This window comes from Mercurialis annua, linkage group LG5 (assembly GCF_937616625.2).
Source record: "Mercurialis annua linkage group LG5, ddMerAnnu1.2, whole genome shotgun sequence".
In the NCBI taxonomy this organism is placed as follows: domain Eukaryota; kingdom Viridiplantae; phylum Streptophyta; class Magnoliopsida; order Malpighiales; family Euphorbiaceae; genus Mercurialis; species Mercurialis annua.
This window is the reverse complement of record NC_065574.1, coordinates 53587593-53604886: the sequence shown is the minus strand read 5'-3', so window position 1 is coordinate 53604886 and position 17294 is coordinate 53587593. Positions and strand designations below refer to the sequence as shown.

At 34.9% G+C, this 17294-nt stretch overlaps 4 protein-coding genes across 6 annotated transcripts; all 4 read left to right on the top strand.

Annotated features, from left to right (window-relative positions):
- The first annotated feature begins 1175 nt into the window (after positions 1-1175).
- On the top strand, positions 1176-4472 carry LOC126680919 (transcription factor bHLH144). The gene is made up of 4 exons (XM_050376211.2): positions 1176-1363; positions 1612-1756; positions 1934-2082; positions 2956-4472. Exon 4 carries the CDS (start codon positions 3344-3346, stop codon positions 4070-4072), a length of 729 nt encoding a protein of 242 aa, XP_050232168.1. The 5' UTR covers positions 1176-1363; positions 1612-1756; positions 1934-2082; positions 2956-3343; the 3' UTR covers positions 4073-4472.
- A 4197-nt stretch (positions 4473-8669) lies between these two features.
- On the top strand, positions 8670-9617 carry LOC126682059 (F-box/kelch-repeat protein At3g23880-like). Its single transcript, XM_050377614.1, has one exon. It carries the CDS (start codon positions 8670-8672, stop codon positions 9615-9617), a length of 948 nt encoding a protein of 315 aa, XP_050233571.1.
- Positions 9618-11690: 2073 nt separating this feature from the next.
- Positions 11691-13750, top strand: LOC126683389 (mitochondrial inner membrane protease subunit 1-like). Of its 2 annotated transcripts, XR_007641710.2 has the most exons (5): positions 11691-11875; positions 11948-12172; positions 12536-12646; positions 13260-13387; positions 13467-13750. XR_007641710.2 is itself a non-coding variant. In XM_050379263.2 (4 exons), exons 1-4 carry the CDS (start codon positions 11750-11752, stop codon positions 13512-13514), a joined length of 510 nt encoding a protein of 169 aa, XP_050235220.1. In that variant the 5' UTR covers positions 11698-11749; the 3' UTR covers positions 13515-13750. The 2 variants fall into 2 exon arrangements, 1 of the variants encoding a protein (XP_050235220.1); XM_050379263.2 differs by lacking the exon at positions 13260-13387 and having other exon boundaries at positions 11698-11875.
- A 1862-nt stretch (positions 13751-15612) lies between these two features.
- On the top strand, positions 15613-17187 carry LOC126683388 (uncharacterized). 2 transcript variants are annotated; one of them, XM_050379262.2, is made up of 4 exons: positions 15613-15843; positions 15923-16129; positions 16210-16413; positions 16505-17187. In XM_050379262.2, the coding sequence occupies exons 2-4, from the start codon at positions 16049-16051 to the stop codon at positions 17114-17116; spliced, it is 897 nt and encodes a 298-aa protein (XP_050235219.1). In that variant the 5' UTR covers positions 15613-15843; positions 15923-16048; the 3' UTR covers positions 17117-17187. The 2 variants fall into 2 exon arrangements, with proteins under 2 accessions (XP_050235219.1, XP_050235218.1); XM_050379261.2 differs by having other exon boundaries at positions 16493-17187.
- Positions 17188-17294: the final 107 nt, after the last annotated feature.

The window sequence follows — 17294 nt, the reverse complement described above, 5'->3', positions numbered from 1 at the left end:
TGGCAACTTGCTCCGTCAAAACAATGTTCAATTAGCACATTGTAAATTTTATTATCAATTTATTTTCAAATTTTTCATCTTTTATCTATTTGCCTCATTTTCACACCCGAACTCAGCGTGTGTGAGTCACCTTCAATAATGACGTGTACATTCTTTTAGATATTTGTATGTTGTCGTCAATTACAACAATTTTTTTTTATTAATTAACCCCGTCAACTTGTTAATTTTTATCAATTAGTATAAACTTAATAAAAAAATTATATTAATACTTATAAATATTTTTTAAAAAAGTATAATAAAAAAATATTAAAATTAGGATAATATCTACACATATAATCGATTTTTAATTTATTTATCAAATTATATTCTTATAAAATATTGGTTACAAATAATTATAAATTAATCGGTTTTATGTATAAATTAGATTAAAATTAAATAATATGACTTTAATTAATTATTATAATATACTTTTTATTTAAGTTTAAGTTAATTTATATTAAAAATTAGTTGAGAGGTTTAATTTTATGTGATTAAAACTTCTTGTAAATATTAATTTGATCGAATTGATAAAAAAATTGACAAGTCGAAGGAGCTGATACATAAAAAAATATTTATCAGTTTAAAGTGCTAAAATTAATTATGAAATAAATATTATCAGAAGTAAATCACACATGATGAGTCTGGTATGAAAATGAAGCAAATTGATAAAGAAAATAAATTTACTCGTAAATTAACATAAAATTAAATTTATACTGTTTGACTATCACTTACAAGTTGGTGGATTAAATTAGTACAGCTTAAATCAGAAGTTTATTAATACTATCTGTAAGTCTAAGTTTAAAGTCAAATATGAAATCTAAATTGTACATTAATGTTTTTAACTTTTTACTATTACACCAAAGACGGTGAAAAACAAAAGCTTAAGCAAGAAGAGTCGATTTCATTTTCAATCCCACGATAACCAAATTTCGTCAAACCCAGTGGTCCCACCACTGCTCCATATTCACGCGTGCTCCCTCATCCAACGGCTCTAATCCCATCCCGCAATACACGGGAAGGGTTCCCAAAGCCCCACACCAAAACCCATCCTACGGTCCATATTCTCCGCATTTGACTCTCCCCTGCCTCAACAAATGCACGCATCCCAATAAACTAAACAAATTTCCCCCAAATTTTTAATTAAAATACAAATCACTCCCTCAAAATAAAATTCAACACTCTCACACAGCACCACTCACAATTTATTACGCTCTCTCTCTCTCTAACTCCACAGATCTTCAGCGAAAATCTAGCGAAAATTTCTATTATCAGATCTTCAGGAGTGTTAATTCATCAGATAATCACGAAGAAATTTTATTATCAGGTTGTTCTTTTTAATTCTAATTAAGTTTCTGTCATTTTTTTAATTAGCCAGTTTAATTTTTTTTTATTTTTTTATTGTTGAGATAGATCTGTGTGTGTTTTTATTTTTAATGCTGATTTTGATAGTGAATTGAGTTAGGGTTTTGTTTTTGTTTGGTATTTTATTATATGCTTGCAATTTAAGAGATGCAATCAATGGTTGTTGATGTTGATTAATCTGACTGAATTTATCTTGCTGGAAATTTGCAGTGTAACTGAAGTTTATTTTCTGAACACATTTGGAGATATAAAAGGACAGCAACATGCCGTGGGCTTTTTCATTTGTGAATTACAGCCGGAACTGTGTTCGATTGGGTGTCTTCTATCGCGTTATTCTGTAATTTAGATTGCTGTGGTAGGTTGATCTACTCATATAGATGTGCAATTATATTTCAATGGAAATGAAGATATGCTAATGTTTCTGTTTGTCACTTTGAATTGATTTGGCTTAGAAAATGGAGTTGTGAAAGGTGTATGGATTGTTGGTTTTCTTTTTATTGATCATACGAGTAATTTATAATTATTGTTGCAGGCAATTCCGTTTACTTTTGAAGGAACTCTTGTATTCAGCGTCGTTTCAGTTTAAAGGCGGGTTAAGGAGTGAGAATGAACATTGGAGTTGGGAAGATTAAAATGAGCATTAGGATTACTGCATATTACCAAGCGATGCAAGTTTGTCAGGTAACCGCGTCTCTCAGTTTATGGAATTCTGTTGCACATTTTTTCGTTTATTTTTCTGCCTGAATTATATGAGTTTTATGGCATCAAGTGTATGACACTGAATGGAACTGGTGATGGTCTGCCTTGAAAGTTTTTAAGCCATCCAACCTTTTTTTTGTTAGTGATTTCTTTGTTTTTTTCCGCAATCCTTTTCAATGTTTTGGTTCATTTCAAGTTATTAATCATGTTTTGCTGATTCTAAAGTCGTGAGCATAATTATAATGATTGAGAGCCATTTAAGGTGATAATATAGAAGTTGTAGGGGAAAATATTTAGCACATTATGTCAGAATTATTATGCTACTATACTTGTGTGTCATATGCTTATGTGCATTATGTCTTGTTTCTTCTTGTGCTGATGGTAAGAAAGAGTTGGGTGTTAACTACGTGAAATGTGTTTAAAGGCATACCTATTTCTGCTTTTTGCTGGCTTGCTGTTTACCTTATTTTGTCAATGATTGTGATGTATACTGTTATAAGCTATTTGTTTAATGTCAATCTGTTTTCCCCTGGATGTGGTTGGTTGGTAGTTAATAAATGCTAAAAAAATTCATGGTTAAATTTTTTGGAATTCAGAAACATATTATTCACTTCAAACAAACATGAGCATTATGTAATTCTTTATGGATACAGTTACTTAAAAGTGAGGGGAGTTCAAATGAATATCACCTTTGCCTGCTGCATTTTTTCAGGCTGTATGTGAGAAATAATTTTTTTATCCACACAGTTCTCTCTTTGTTTTCACATGTGCTTCTTAACCTTAGCTTCTCATTCATGAATTAATTTTTTTTGATTTTTATTACTGACATGTGTTCATTTCCATCTGCTATTACAGGCCGAGTATTTCCGCCAATTGCTTAAGCCCGTTACGTAGTCTAGCATTTCAAAGTTTCTGGGATTAACTTTGGGAAGACTGCCCTCTGGTTGTTTTCATATAAAAGAAGGCAATAGCGTTGATAAACTGTTAGAATCCGGTTGTAGTTCATTTAGATTAGACAGCTCTTTATGCACGATGGCAATACATTGATACTCTAGAAAGTTTTTTATTTTGTCAGTTTAGGAACCTTCTTCGAAAGCCAACTGATTTCCAACTAATTGCCAACCGAATCCAAAAGAAAATTCTCTTCAAAGTTTTGATTCTGAATCGAAACCTGAGAAGGAAGAAGAACAAGAGCTACTGCGGTTGAGGAACAAGCTGTCGTGGCTGGATTGAAGGCAGCCTTATGATGCAGAGTGACCAGCAATTCCCTCGCAGAAAATCAGTGCCCCACTTTGGTAATCAAAGTGGTAACGATCATATGCATGTTCCGATAGCATCTTCTTTTGCTCCAGCTCCGCCTCTATCTTCAAAGCATTTGATGTCTGTTCATGGCATTGAATTTCAACCTTCTGAGGTTTGCCCGAAGAACTTCATTATTTTCGATCAGACTGATCACCGAAGTCAAATTATGTTCCATCCCACAGTTGCCCACAAGTTCAGTAGTCCTGGCTTGGGTATGCATGCAAGTTATGTCCAAGAGAATTTCAAGAGAAAAATGGCCAATGACATTGAAAAGGAGGTATCTTCTTCTCTGAAAGAGAATTCAGATGACATTGATGCATTATTGAGCTTAGAAGAGGATGAAGAGGATGGATATGATGAGGAAGAGGTCAGCACAGCACGAACTTACGGAAATTATGGGAGCAGCTCCCCTGATTCTTGCTCCACATATGGTTCTAAACCCAGGAAAAATGGATCATCTTCTGTTCAGAGTTCTTCTGGGAGCGGTAGCAGTTGTAACAGTGAAAGAAAACGGCAGAAAATGAAGAAGATGGTGAAGGCACTGAGAGGAATTGTACCTGGCAGTAGTGATCAAATGAATACTGTCACTGTTCTTGATGAAGCTGTTAGGTATCTCAAGTCTCTCAAAGTTGAAGTGCAAAAGCTTGGAGTAGGGAATCTCGAGAACTGAACTCGAACTTGAATCTTGTATTGAACTCTATTTCTGAGATAGAGGTAATCATTAAGTAATTTAGTTCTCTCTCTTGGATGGTTGTCTTAGTACTCATTACTAGTAGAATAATTACACCCGGACCTGTGCGCTCGGTAGACATCTGGTCACGGCAAAATAAAGATAGTAGTCAGTCACTCACTTTGATGATTAAAGTTTTTCCTTAACCTCTGTTTAAGGAGAAGTTTCCTATCAAAGAAAAGCGTTATGGATCTCGACGCGTAATATGTAAACCTCTCTTCTGGTGGCAGGTAATTCTGTTGAACTTATTAGCATTACTTTAGATGCTGTTGTTGTATTGTAATTTAAGATGGAATTTAACTGTTCTTATGTCATTTGCTTTAAGCAATGCTTTATATTATCTGCTTGTTGATTCTGTCTTTAGGATTTGCTAATAATTGATGGTCCTCATTTTGGTGCTGGATCCAGTTGTAGTCTTTAAATTGCTTAATTGAGTGTCAGAATTTATTACGGAAAAATCTGCTGTTTTCCCTTTCTTTTGCTGTTTTCCCTTCCTTTTGCTGTTTTTGTTTTTAATGCTTTTAAAGTTTAAACATGCTTTTGCTTTTACCTTATCCTCCATTATGCTGCTTATTTATTCCTCATGTGCTGGAAATTAAGAGACATGAAGATGTTGATCATGCATTTATGGTGCTTTGCCACCTTTTTTGCAGTACCTATTGGTAGTGGTGTCAGTGGAGCACCATGCTAGTATCACCAGCATCCCTTTTCTTTTTTAAAAATATACTTGTTGGATGCAAGGTGATTTTTTTTGTGCTACTTAAGTGGGTATTCCATCACTTTAAGTAGTGTTTTTAAATTCGAACTGGTTAGTGGACCGGTATGGTTATTGATTATGGTTTTACTGGTTTAACTAGTGGAGATTTTTTAGTATATAGTACTATACACGCATAAACTTTGAAGTAGTAAACAGATTGAAAAATTAATAAATGAGATTACATACTGACCGGTAAATAAAGAAGTGGACGGTTTTTACAGTTTAATGATTAATAATTTTACAGTTCCCCTGATTCAAAGAGTTTTGAACTATATTTCTGAATCTTACGAAGGAATTGAATCGGACTGAATTTCGGTTTACGGTAGAATTGGATGAACCGGTCAGCTGTTCGGTTCTTAAAACTCCGACTTTAAGTGAGCATGACTTCCTCAAATATCTGTCACTGTTTTGTTCTCATCTTAACAGCATATATTCTATAGATGAGCACTGTTTTGGGAAGGATTAGTGGATATGTGCATAAAGTAAAGACATTTCAAATGCTGCCACTTTAGTTAACTTTTCTTCTAAAAAAATGTTACTCCCTCCATTCTCTATTACTTGACGTTTTAGGTAAAAAAAATTATTCCACTTTACATGTCGTTTCCATCTACCGATGCATTTTACTTACCTTTATTTCTATTTTGCCCTTATTTACTTTTGGAAAACTACAGAGCTAATAAATGCTAGAAGGGATTACTATAAGGGTAGTATTGTGTTTTGTATGCACATTAATTACATTCCTTAATCTATATGCACATACCTAAAACGTCAAGTAATAGAGAATGGAGGGAGTATTTAATTTGATGGAAATTTAGGGACATGAAAATCTGTGTCATGCATGCATGGGCATGGTGAATCTTTTTTCTTAATCCTCCATTGGCATTTCCGCAAACATATAGTGGTGTCAACTGTCAATGGCGCACTCTGTCATATGCTTTGTGCGCCTAGACAGAACCTCATTGGAGCATACTTCTGGTGAAGCAGACTGTTCTTAGCATGCACTATCTATTAAATCTCCATCATGTTTTGGGATTTTATAGTATTAGTGCTTATGTTTTTTCATTTTCTAAGTCAATGTCGTGACAAAGAAATTTGTTGTAATGTACTAATACAAGAACCTTGATCTTGTATTATACACTGCAAAAAGTAAAGGCAAATTACCCTTTTGGGTCTTAATGTGGATTGTCTGATTCAACCGGATTGATCAAAACCGAAGCTCAGTTCGATCTGGTTCTTCTATGAAAATTTTATAAAATACTTAACCATCTTGAACCGAAAAAAACTGTAGAACTTAAAAATGATTGAACATGTTAAGCCGTAGAAATAGATAGACTGGTATTTATTTATTTATTTGTTATAGCGTTTCATTTATTAATTTTCAATTTATTCTTTACTTAAAAAAGTTTTGTATATGTGGCTCAATTTTAAATTGAAAAAAGGGTGAATGCATCCTCTAAATTTGTGACACGGGATCATTTAACCCAATTTATACTTTTTTGACCAACTAATCCAAAAACTCTTCATTTTTGAGTCGAATAACCCCATAATTGTATTTTTAGAACGCGTAAACTATAAATCGGAGGTGAGGGATGCAAAAAAGTAATTAAATACTTCCTTAATTGTTGCGATATAGCTAACCTAAATTTATTTTTTGAAATAAAAATATAAAGTATGAGATTATTTGACCCAAAAATGAAGAGTTTTGGGGTTAGTTGCTTTAAGAAATATAAATTGGGCTAGATGACTTCATGTCACAAGTTTAGAAGGCGAGTTGACTTTTATTCATTTTAAATTTGCAATGTTGTTTTACAAAAGCTGGCCTAATCACTCAAATTTTCTTTTATTTATGGTCAAAAAATTTAATTTTATCAATTTGTACTACATTTGGTTAGTATATTTCTTCATACCAAATTAGGCTCATCTAAAAAGATTACCAAAAAGTTTTTTTTTAATCATAATCAAGTCCAATGTTTCTTTTCAATTGAAATACAATTACCAAATTTAGTCTATGATTGACAAAATTAATGAAGGTTTGGCTATAAATAAAAAAATAGAGGAAATTAAGTGAGGCACTAGAAAACACGTAAGACTGCAATTGAAGAATAGGTAATATAGAGCCACATCTCCTGTGCAATCCGCGATATTCATGAATTGCGGACGAACCAGAGCAGAATAGTAGTGCTTGTCATAATAATTTTATTTTTGGCTTGTCTCTGCTTAATATGTTTATGAATTTTTTTTAAGTTTTGATCCCCAAATTTATTCATAACATTCTGAATTTTTGCCTCTTGATACTCCCCTCCCACTTAAGTAACTTGCATAAATGGGAATTGTTGACTCTCTCTTCATCTTGTAAAGGAAGGTTGAAAGGATCCTTAATCAAATTCATTTGCAGAATGTCTAAGTCTTCTTTTATTCTCTCAATCTTCTAAGAGATATTGTAAAAAGTCTTGTTTATCCTTCTCAACTCTACTGATAAAGCTTAAACATAAAACAGCCTCTAACTTTATTAACCCAAACCTTCTTTAAACTTTTCATGCTCACACCAAAAGTTAAAGAATTTGAAAGGAGATTTTCTAATCCTAACCTTTGCATTCAAATAAACTATGATCGGGGAATGGTTAGAGATTCCAGGGGACTTCTTATCACTGTAAGAATCTATCCAATCATCCATCCAATACTCATTCACAAAACACCAGTCTAATTTCCTCCAAATTTTGTCATGACCAGACTGGTTATTAGACCAAATAAACTCCATACCAGTGAACTTTAACTCTAGAAGATTAGAATCATTTATGCAGTTTTTAAACTCAGAAGCAGCAGTTTCATCCATATCAATACCCCCACTTTTGTCCTGATTACTCATCACAACATTAAAACTCCCCAAAACAATTTAACTACATTTCACATTATGATTGAACTGTATTAAACCATCCCATAAATCCACTCTTTCATTCGGCAAATAAAACCCATAGATGAAAGAACAGAACATAGAATTAGTACCACACATCAACTTATAATTCACTGCTTATAGATCATTATAGGATCTAATGTAACTTTATCTTTCTTATACAAAATCCAAATTCTCCCCATGCTAGAGCAAGAGTAATTCTGGATAATCTCCCAGTCAGACAACTTCTTAATAATATCCCACACTTTAATAAACTGACTAGCATTAACTCTAGATTCAGTAATACTTAAAATATTCAAATTATACTTAACAATCAGATTATATATTTATTAGTATATTCAATCTATAAAATATTTTTTTTAAACTTTTTTAGGTTTAATCTAGTACTAAAGCATAAATAATAAATAAATGTATTTACATTAATATTTTGGTTCATTTTTTTTGATTATTTTAGTATTCAAAATGCCCAAACCGTATTAAAACCAAAAAATCAAACTTCTATATAAAAACAAATCATATTAGTCAAATAATCGAACCATTGTTAGAATTTCAGTTCGGTTCAGTTTGAGGATCTGATTCAATTTTTGCACACCCTAGTTCAGATTAAGTTACGATATTTTTGGTCAATTTAGCCAAAAATAAAAAATCAAATCCAACACTGATGGAGTCAATAGGATCTGAATGACTCCACTGCATATTAATTGAGATTTCAAGTACTTTCTTGGATTTTGTGTCTGAAAAATAAAGAGTCTTTACACCCTCTTGCCTATTTATTATAGTAGTAAACATATTTGAGCTTACCAACAAAAAAAAACCCTACACAGATCTGATATGGTTGGTAGCAATGTGAAATCTGTTGCAAATCAAGAATGGCTAATGGAGATAAAAAAGGCGGGCTAGATGCAAAATTTGTTCACATTCCTAAAGAAATATTACAAGACATATTGCTTAAACTAGACATAAAATCTCTCGTACGATTCAAAACAGTCAATACCTTCTGGTTTTCTTTGATTTCTAGCCATGAGTTCGCTCAAGCACAGCTCAGTCATGTCCGTGATCACAAATATAGAGTCATTCAACTAGGGAATATGCATACACCGTGCCCGTCTGTCTCTCTTCGTATCGTGAACGCTCGAGATTATTATAATAATCTCGTAACGATAGAGCTTCGAAAGGTTTTCGGAGAAGTTGATCGAAAACAGGTTTCCGAAACTGTTGTCGAAGTATTTGGTTCTTGCAATGGAATGTTACTTGTATCTTTGGGGAGTTATTTGAAAAGATTTATACTGTGGAATCCGACTATTAGGGAATACAAAACGATCCGCCAACTCGGGTATGAGTTCGATCCTTTGTATTACCTTGCCGGTATTTGTTGTGATGAGACTAATGATGATTATAGAGTTGTGGTAGTTGTTGTTTCTATAGCAAGGGAGATATCATTTGCAATTTATAACAATAAGAAGAAATGCTGGGAGAGAAGAGAAAAATCCTACTTTCCTTACAACTTCTATTTTAATCAAGCCGCCGTAAGCCCCGTGAACGGGATACTACATTGGGTGGTACGGAGGGTGGATGACGATGGCGAAGACAGAGAAGCAGTTATTTTGAGTTTTGATATGGTAAAGAATGAGTTCAAGGAGGTACCGTCGCCGAGAAATTTCCCGAAAGATAATTACAATAACTTGGTGTTTGTGTCGGCTATCGACGGGTTTCTTTGCGTAAGCTTACGTCCGGAAGATTGTTTTCCGGACAGATTAAACATATGGATGATGAAAGAATATGGGGTGGAGGAATCTTGGACTAAATTGAGTAATTGAACACTTGATGCCACTGGGGTTTGGAAAAGAAGAGCATGAGATCATTATGAATTTAGATAAAAAAGCTGTAGCCATTTATAATAGTTGTAAGAAACAATATGAAATTGTTTTAATGTCTGGTAGTAGAAATGGCTGCAGAGTTGTTGAATATGTTGAGAGTCTTGTATCTCCTAATAACATCTAACAATTAATGCTCTTTTTTCTTTTGTTTAATTGTTATCTTCATAATTTTTTTTCGAAATGCTATACATCAAATCCGTTACAAGCGAATAGAGCTACTGTATTTTCCTACAGACTATGCAAAACTCGATAATCCATCGAGAACAGCAGTTAAATCAGCCTTGTGCGTACCAACATATAAAAGAAGTGATAGCCAGAAGCTCGGAGTCTACCTTACGAAGTTCTTCGTTTAATTTTCTCTTTGTACTAATGGTCCGCAATCCATACCTGGAAACAGATCACCAGAGATAAAAACAGATCAGAAAACAGAATTTAAAGTTTGTCAAACCGGGTTTTGTGCAAAATGATCAACAGATATGCATCTGTCATTTACAAATAGAATATGTATGCAGAATGCCCTGTTTTGAATGAAGTCAGCACATTTTTTTTTACTAATTGCTACACATTTGTGATTCGATTTTTAGCTTGAAGTACATGGTGTGCCAAGATGGTCTTTTAATGTTGACAACAAGCAGTTTCTACCACAAAAATTGCTAACGAAAGACGCTGCTGATTCCAGAAGATGACGGCAAACGGATTGCTATGGGAAATCACACTAGGAACTGGCTATTTCTTAGGCCTTCAACTAACTTACAAACTCGTTTTGAGGATTCAAAGCCGCCTTGTTTCCGCCCAGCTACAAAGCTTTACATACCAATCTTTCTAGGTTTCGTCAATACCTATCATATTAATGCTTCAATGGAGATATAATTTTAAAATAAATGCATCAGGATACAATATAGTTTTACCATATAAGTCTTCTCTAGTCATATATCCTATGTTAAGGTAACCTAGCATTATCCGTATAATCCGAATGCTGATCATATCTAATTGACCTTGCCAGAAATTGTATCCCTCATCCTATTGCTTCCACAATTGAATTCCGGCTGCAATAAGATAAGAATCCACGAAACGATGGGCGAGGTGCCCATTCCTCTAATCCCAATATCACGGAACGAACAGATTCCCCGTGTTTTTCGGGTAGCAACTGTTTATTAGTCAATGGTACAGATATAATGACATTTTATATCTCCTAGTTGCTAATTTAACTAGAAAAGTAATTGATGAAATTATGTCTAACATAATGCTGTTTGAGATTCATATGAAAAACAGGTCATACTCATAACCATTGATATTAATCAACATATTTCATTTATCTCAAATCATTCACATTTAGAAGCAAGAAACTTTGTTGATTAAAGATTAAACTATTCACATTTAGAGCAACCAAGTCTTATTTTCAAATGCTTCACATTCACAATCAATTAGTATTCTTATTATTTCCAGAAAGCAACTGAAATTCACTACCGGAATCTAGATAGCACGAACACTTCATTCAATCGACGTGTCCCGTTTCGGAAACATTTCGGATACGAAACTTCATTTTTTACATAGGAAACCTTAAAATAATAATGTTTCGCCGTGTCCAAGTGTCCTGTTTACTTGTGTCCGTATTTGTGTCCGTGCTACCTAGACCAGGATGATAAAATGTACTACAAAATTAAGCTCAAACGTAGACTATATGCTTACCCTCCAAATCTTTCCTTAGGTAGTTTCAGAAAATTGAATAAAGGGTCAATCCGGTCCTCAACTTGTGACTCAAAATCTAACAACTCGCTTCCAACTATTTTAATCGATTAACAATAGTTTTGATTTTTGGGTCAATTAAGGATAATCCTTTCTATTTTCGGATCTCTAGGAATAAAATTGGGTTATTCTAATCCCTAAACTTGTTCATATTATACAATTTTATCCTTAATCGATCTAAAATATTGTATTAAGATCAAATGACTGAAATTGAATTATTTATTACCGAGTCATAAGTTGAGGGACTGAGCTAACCCTTTGCTCTTAAAAATCTGTATACAAAGAGGCCGGGATTGAAAAATCAACCGTTTTTAAAAACCGGCAAAATGAGCCTGAGAAATATATCACCATGGAAAAGCTTTGCCAAAGAAGCACTGAGTCAATCCATATTAGTAGCCAAATTCCTCTGCTTTCTCCATGTCACCAACACCTATGTCTGCACAGCTGCTCTCGTAAGTTCAACAAATTTCAAATTTGCATTACACTCTCATTTCATTTCTGCTAATTTTTTTGACATTTTGCAGACATACGGTCCCAGCATGCTTCCTACTCTTAATCTCACCGGAGACTTAATTCTGGCCGAGAAAATCTCCCATCGGATTGGGAAAGTGGGCCCCGGTGATATTGTTCTTGTTCGTTCTCCTGTTAACCCTAGAAGAATTGTCACCAAGCGTGTAATGGGCGTTGGGGGTGATTCAATTACTTATGTTGTTGATCCCAGGAACAGTGATAGAAGTAATACTGTTAGGGTAATTGCTGTTTTATTCAATGGGTTGTTCATTACTTTCGTTTTTCGATCGGGTTGTTACGCTAGGTAGCACGGACACTGACACAGACACGGAAAAACGTGGCATTTGGGTTTTTTTTATTGAAGTTTCGTGTCGGAAACATCAAGTGTCTGAAATGTTTTCTAAACGGGACATGTTGACCGAATGAAGTGTCTGTGTTACCTAGTTGTTTAGATTGTTGATATTGCATTTGGTTTGTGTTGGATAATTTGGTAGAGGTTATGATTATGTTTGATAAGTTGGTTTCAAAAGTTTATGGCTTTTGGGTTTTGAATTTGTTGATTGATGATTATAAATTTGTTTTTTTGGTTCAATTTTCGGAAGGTACCTATGGGGCATATTTGGATAGAGGGAGATAATGTGTATGATTCTCATGACTCAAGAAAGTTTGGTGCTGTTCCTTATGGCCTTCTACAAGCAAAAGTATTTTTGAGGGTAAGCATAAAATCTCCATTTGAGCTAAATAGTAGTAAGTTTTACCGTTATGATAGTGAAACTCAGTTGCTTTCTAGAAATAGTGAAGAAAGCTTGTTGACTTAGAATGTGAAGCATTTGAAAATAACGGATAACCCTTGTTGCTCTTGATGTGAATAGTTCAATGTTTAATCAACATGGTTTCTTGCTTTTATATGTGAATGGTATGAGAAAAATGAAAAATGTTGATAAATATGATGCTTACCCCGTGCTACATAGGATTCTGAAACAGAATTATGTTAGATTTCATGAATAATTTTTCTAGTTGAAGTAGCAACTAGGAGATATAAAATGTCATTATATTTCCGTTTTATTGTGCGTGAGGGAGATATATTGCCTGATACCATTCGACTTATCAAGATAGGTTTTAGGAAATTCTTTATGCTTAATTAGGCAGGCTGTTCTGTGACCAACTCCAGAAGCAGATTTTCAATCAACTTCTGAGGTAGAAACTACTTGCTGTCAGCATAAAAAGACCATTCTTGCACACCATGTAACTCAAACTAAAAATTGAATCACAAATGCGTAGCAATTAGTAAAACAATAATGTGCTAAATGAGACACTAAAACTTAGGTGAAAGACCGACTGATTCGGGAAAACAATAGAACGGTGGACAGCCATCACAGGATAAAGTAGCATCTTATTAAGGAGGGTCAGAAATTATGGGCATCCAACATACATACTCTATTAGTAAATGACAGGTCAGTATCTATTGATCATTTTGAAAAACATTCTATAGTGTTTTCTGATTTTTTTTCATCTCTGCCGATCTGTTTCTAGGTATGGCCACCAAAAGACTTCGGACCATTAGTACAAAAAGCAAATTAAACGAAGAATTGTGCAAGGTAAAGCTTCTGGCTATTGCTTCTTTTCTCTGTCGTTCCTCGATTGCATGAAGCTAATTTAACAGCTGTTCTTGATGGATTATCGAGTTTTGCATAGTTGGTAGGAAAACACAATAGCTCTCTATAGATTTGGTTTTCTGTGAAGTCACTGTATGGAGAGCTCCTCCAAATAATGGGGTTTTCGTTAATTTCACTAGTAAAAGAATTCGGTGCTCAGAATTCCACATCTTCATCAAACAATCTAAAGTTTTGTAATTGGCATTGTCATTTGAAAATAAAAACAGTAAAAACATACAAAAAAAGAGCATCAAATTCTAGATGTTTTTATCATTTTGCTTATATGTCATCTAAGTGTAAGTATACTTGAGGGCAACGGAGGGAATTTAGGACTGGAGAGGAGCCATATCCGATGTTATTAGGGGATACAAGAGTCTCAACATATTCAACAACTCTGCTCCCAAATCTACTACCAGACAGCAAAACAATTTCATATTGTTTCGTAGAGCTATTATAAATGGCTATCGCCTTTCTATCTAAATTCAAGATGACCTCGTACTCTTCTTTGGCCAACCCTAGTGGCATCAAGTGGTCAATTCTACCAAGGGGCTTCAAAGGGAAATAAATAAGCAATTGAGTCCAAATTGGTTTCACCCCATTTTCTTTCATCATCCATATGCTTAACCTTTCAGGAACACAATCTGTTGCTGGTTGCCGTAAGCTTACGCAAAGAACCCCTTTGACAGCAGACACAAATACCATGTTATTGGAATGATATTTTGGGATAGTACTGGGTGATGGCATCTCCTTGAATTCATTGTTTACCATATCAAAACTCAAAATCACTTCTGCACCATCTCGGCGGCCATAATCTGACCTCCTTACCACCCAATACGGTATCCCGTTTGCGGGGGTTACTGCAACTTGATTTAAATAGAAGTCATACGGAAAAGCAGGACGCGTGTTTTCTCTCCCACCATCTCTCAGTATGGTTATAAATTGCGATTGATTTATCCCTATTCATCGAAACAAAAACTACTACCACCTTGTAATTATCATCAATTGCATCGTAACAAATACCGGCAAGGTAGTTCAAATGATTGGACTCGTTCATTAATGGGCGAATCGTATAGTGGTCCCCAGGGGCGGAACCAGGACTCAACCTCAGAAGGGTCGAAATTTTTACTTTTGACTATTTAAAAAATAAAATGATGATAAATAGAATGGGAGGTACGTAAGTTACACTTGTAGGGGCGGTTTTAATCACCCCTACAAGAAAAACCGCCTACTATCACTTATAGGGTGGTCCCCTACATGAAAAATTAAAACTGTATTGGAAGATGAAAGGGTACTCGAAGTAAGATTTCTAGAAGACATAAATAACACATATTTAGATATCATTTGCATAAAAATTTATTAATAAATAACAATAGTGTTTTCAAAAAAAAAAACAATAGTAAATATTATGATAACCTTCAATATTAAATGCGTTCAACACGAGTCAACTGTATTATTTTTGTATAATAGATTTTTTCATTTTCTATGAATAAATCAATTTAAATAACACAAAATTATAATTAGTACACAAAAATACAAATTAAACCAATTAATATAAATAAAATGTAGAAAGAACGAAAACAATTACTTAAAAATGGATGTGGAGTACTATTAGAATTAGTAATTTTTATTAAAATATTAAAGGTTTTTAGATTAAAAACATTGAAAATTAAGTGAAAATTTAAGGAAATTAGGTTAGAAAATTAAGAGAGTTGAACTAAAAAAATTGATAGACAATGAAGATTAACTGATAGGGAGACAATAAATTTAATTCAAAAAATTAGTAGTTTAATTGTTTCAAAAAAATAATAGTTTAATTTATAAAAATTAGTTGTTTGTGGACTATTATGTAAATAAAATTAACATTTGCCAAACAACCATTTCTGTATTTTGGTAAAAAGAAGGGCCAAACAGCTATTTCTCTATTTTAATAAAGAAGGGCCAAAATTTTGGGTCTTCGGTTATTAAAAGAGGGGGCAATTTGGTCATTTTAAACTAAACCTAAAAGGGATATTTTCTTATTCTTGTTTTTATCTTCTTCCTCCAGCCTTTGGCCGCCATGACCGAATAAATCAAAACTTGCAATTTCAAGCTACAATCCTGTCGCTCTATACCTTTATTTTCCGATTTTTGACGTCAGCCTGGACTTTAGCCTGACCCGGAGGGTCGAGATTAGAAGAGGACCGGTGGAGAGTAGCATCGGTCCCTCAGTCTTTCTCCGGCGAGGAGGGTCGGCCGACAGACCCTTCCCCCCACCGGTAGGTTTCAATTTCAATGTACAATTTAATAATTTACATCCATTAATTACAGTGACCAACTGGCTTTTTCTTCGTTCAGGTCGTCTTTCACGGGGACACAGAGGACTTTATCCGGTGTTATTACGGGTCTGCGCGTGAGTACGGGAGCACCTCTTCGCAGCCCCAGGGGCCACGAGCTTCCTCTTTTTCAGTACCGCCTGCTTCCATGCCTTATGTCGACCCATCGTTTGGGCAGACCGCTTGCACGACTCCGCTAGCCACGCAGCAGGACCCTCTAGTCACACGGGTACGGTTGAATTTCAATTTACATTTTTATTTCTTCTAACATCAGTAACCCTAATTGCATTATTTGTTTTCTTTTTGCAGGTCGATTATCAGGGGAATACCGAGGAGTTCATTCGGCGGTATACCGGGTATACGCATCACCACGGCAGCACATCTTCGCAGCCACAGGGCCCACCGACTTCCTCTTTCTCAGTGCCGCCTTCTTCTGTGCCTTATGTTGACCCATGTTTTGGGGAGACCGTTTACATGACTCCGCTGGCCACGCCGGACCCTCTGGCCACACCGGTATGTTAGAATTTGAATTTACATTTTTTGAGTTGTAACATCAATAACCGTAATTACATAATCTGTTTTTTTTTTTCAGGTCGATTATCAGGGGAATACCGAGGACTTCATTCGGCGGTATACTGGGTATACACAGCACTATGGCAGCACCTCTTCACAGCCCGAGGCGCCACTATCTTCGTCTTATTCAGTACCGCAGGACTTCTCCAATTACCGTGGTTCCGCTTTTACCCCCTTTCAGCCACCACCCCCGACACAGACACCTCCAGCCCAACAGTACGGAAGACTATTTGAAGACAACTTGTCCTATCCGCAAACGCCTGGAGTAGGTAGTTTTAGCCAGCTTCTTCAGGGGTACATTCCACAGCCGCCTTCCTCCTCTCCCCGCCCGACTCAGTGCCCATCGCAAATGCATTTTTCGCTAACTGATGAGTGGGTGAGCAATTTGCAGGCTCCCACACCTCCACTTGGTGATGTTGCTAACATGACGCCTCCTTCATTTTCCCTGGGGTTAGAGAACCCCTCCTCACAGATTCCTGATGACGAGGATGACGATGTGGTCAGTCCAAGTGGTAGCGACCACAGCTCCGGCCCAGATCTCAGACCTTATCGGCCATTGACTCATAGCCAGATGAGTCGGCGTCAGAACAAGGGTCGAAACTTGAGGACACTCTTACGGACCCCAGATAGAACAAACATTTAGTTGTATTTTACAGCTTTTTTTATTGTTGTACACATATTTTTGATTATTTGATTTATTTTAATTGCTTTGTATGACTTTTTTTATAATTATTTACAAAACCTTAGTGATTTATTATTATCTGATATTTAAAAAATTCATAACGACAAAAATGTTTAAAAAGGCTTTTAAATGCTTAAAA

Excerpts from the sequence above, each read along its gene's own strand:
- LOC126680919 (XM_050376211.2), top strand. The coding sequence starts at position 3,344 with ATGATGCAGAGTGACCAGCAATTCCCTCGCAGAAAATCAGTGCCCCAC.
- LOC126682059 (XM_050377614.1), top strand. The coding sequence starts at position 8,670 with ATGGCTAATGGAGATAAAAAAGGCGGGCTAGATGCAAAATTTGTTCAC.
- LOC126683389 (XM_050379263.2), top strand. The coding sequence starts at position 11,750 with ATGAGCCTGAGAAATATATCACCATGGAAAAGCTTTGCCAAAGAAGCA. Across the intron at positions 11,876-11,947 it reads ATGTCTGCACAGCTGCTCTC|ACATACGGTCCCAGCATGCT; the intron begins GTAAGTTCAACA and ends GACATTTTGCAG. Across the intron at positions 12,647-13,466 it reads AAGCAAAAGTATTTTTGAGG|GTATGGCCACCAAAAGACTT; the intron begins GTAAGCATAAAA and ends ATCTGTTTCTAG.
- LOC126683388 (XM_050379261.2), top strand. The coding sequence starts at position 16,049 with ATGCCTTATGTCGACCCATCGTTTGGGCAGACCGCTTGCACGACTCCG. Across the intron at positions 16,130-16,209 it reads AGGACCCTCTAGTCACACGG|GTCGATTATCAGGGGAATAC; the intron begins GTACGGTTGAAT and ends TTCTTTTTGCAG. Across the intron at positions 16,414-16,492 it reads CGGACCCTCTGGCCACACCG|GTCGATTATCAGGGGAATAC; the intron begins GTATGTTAGAAT and ends TTTTTTTTTCAG.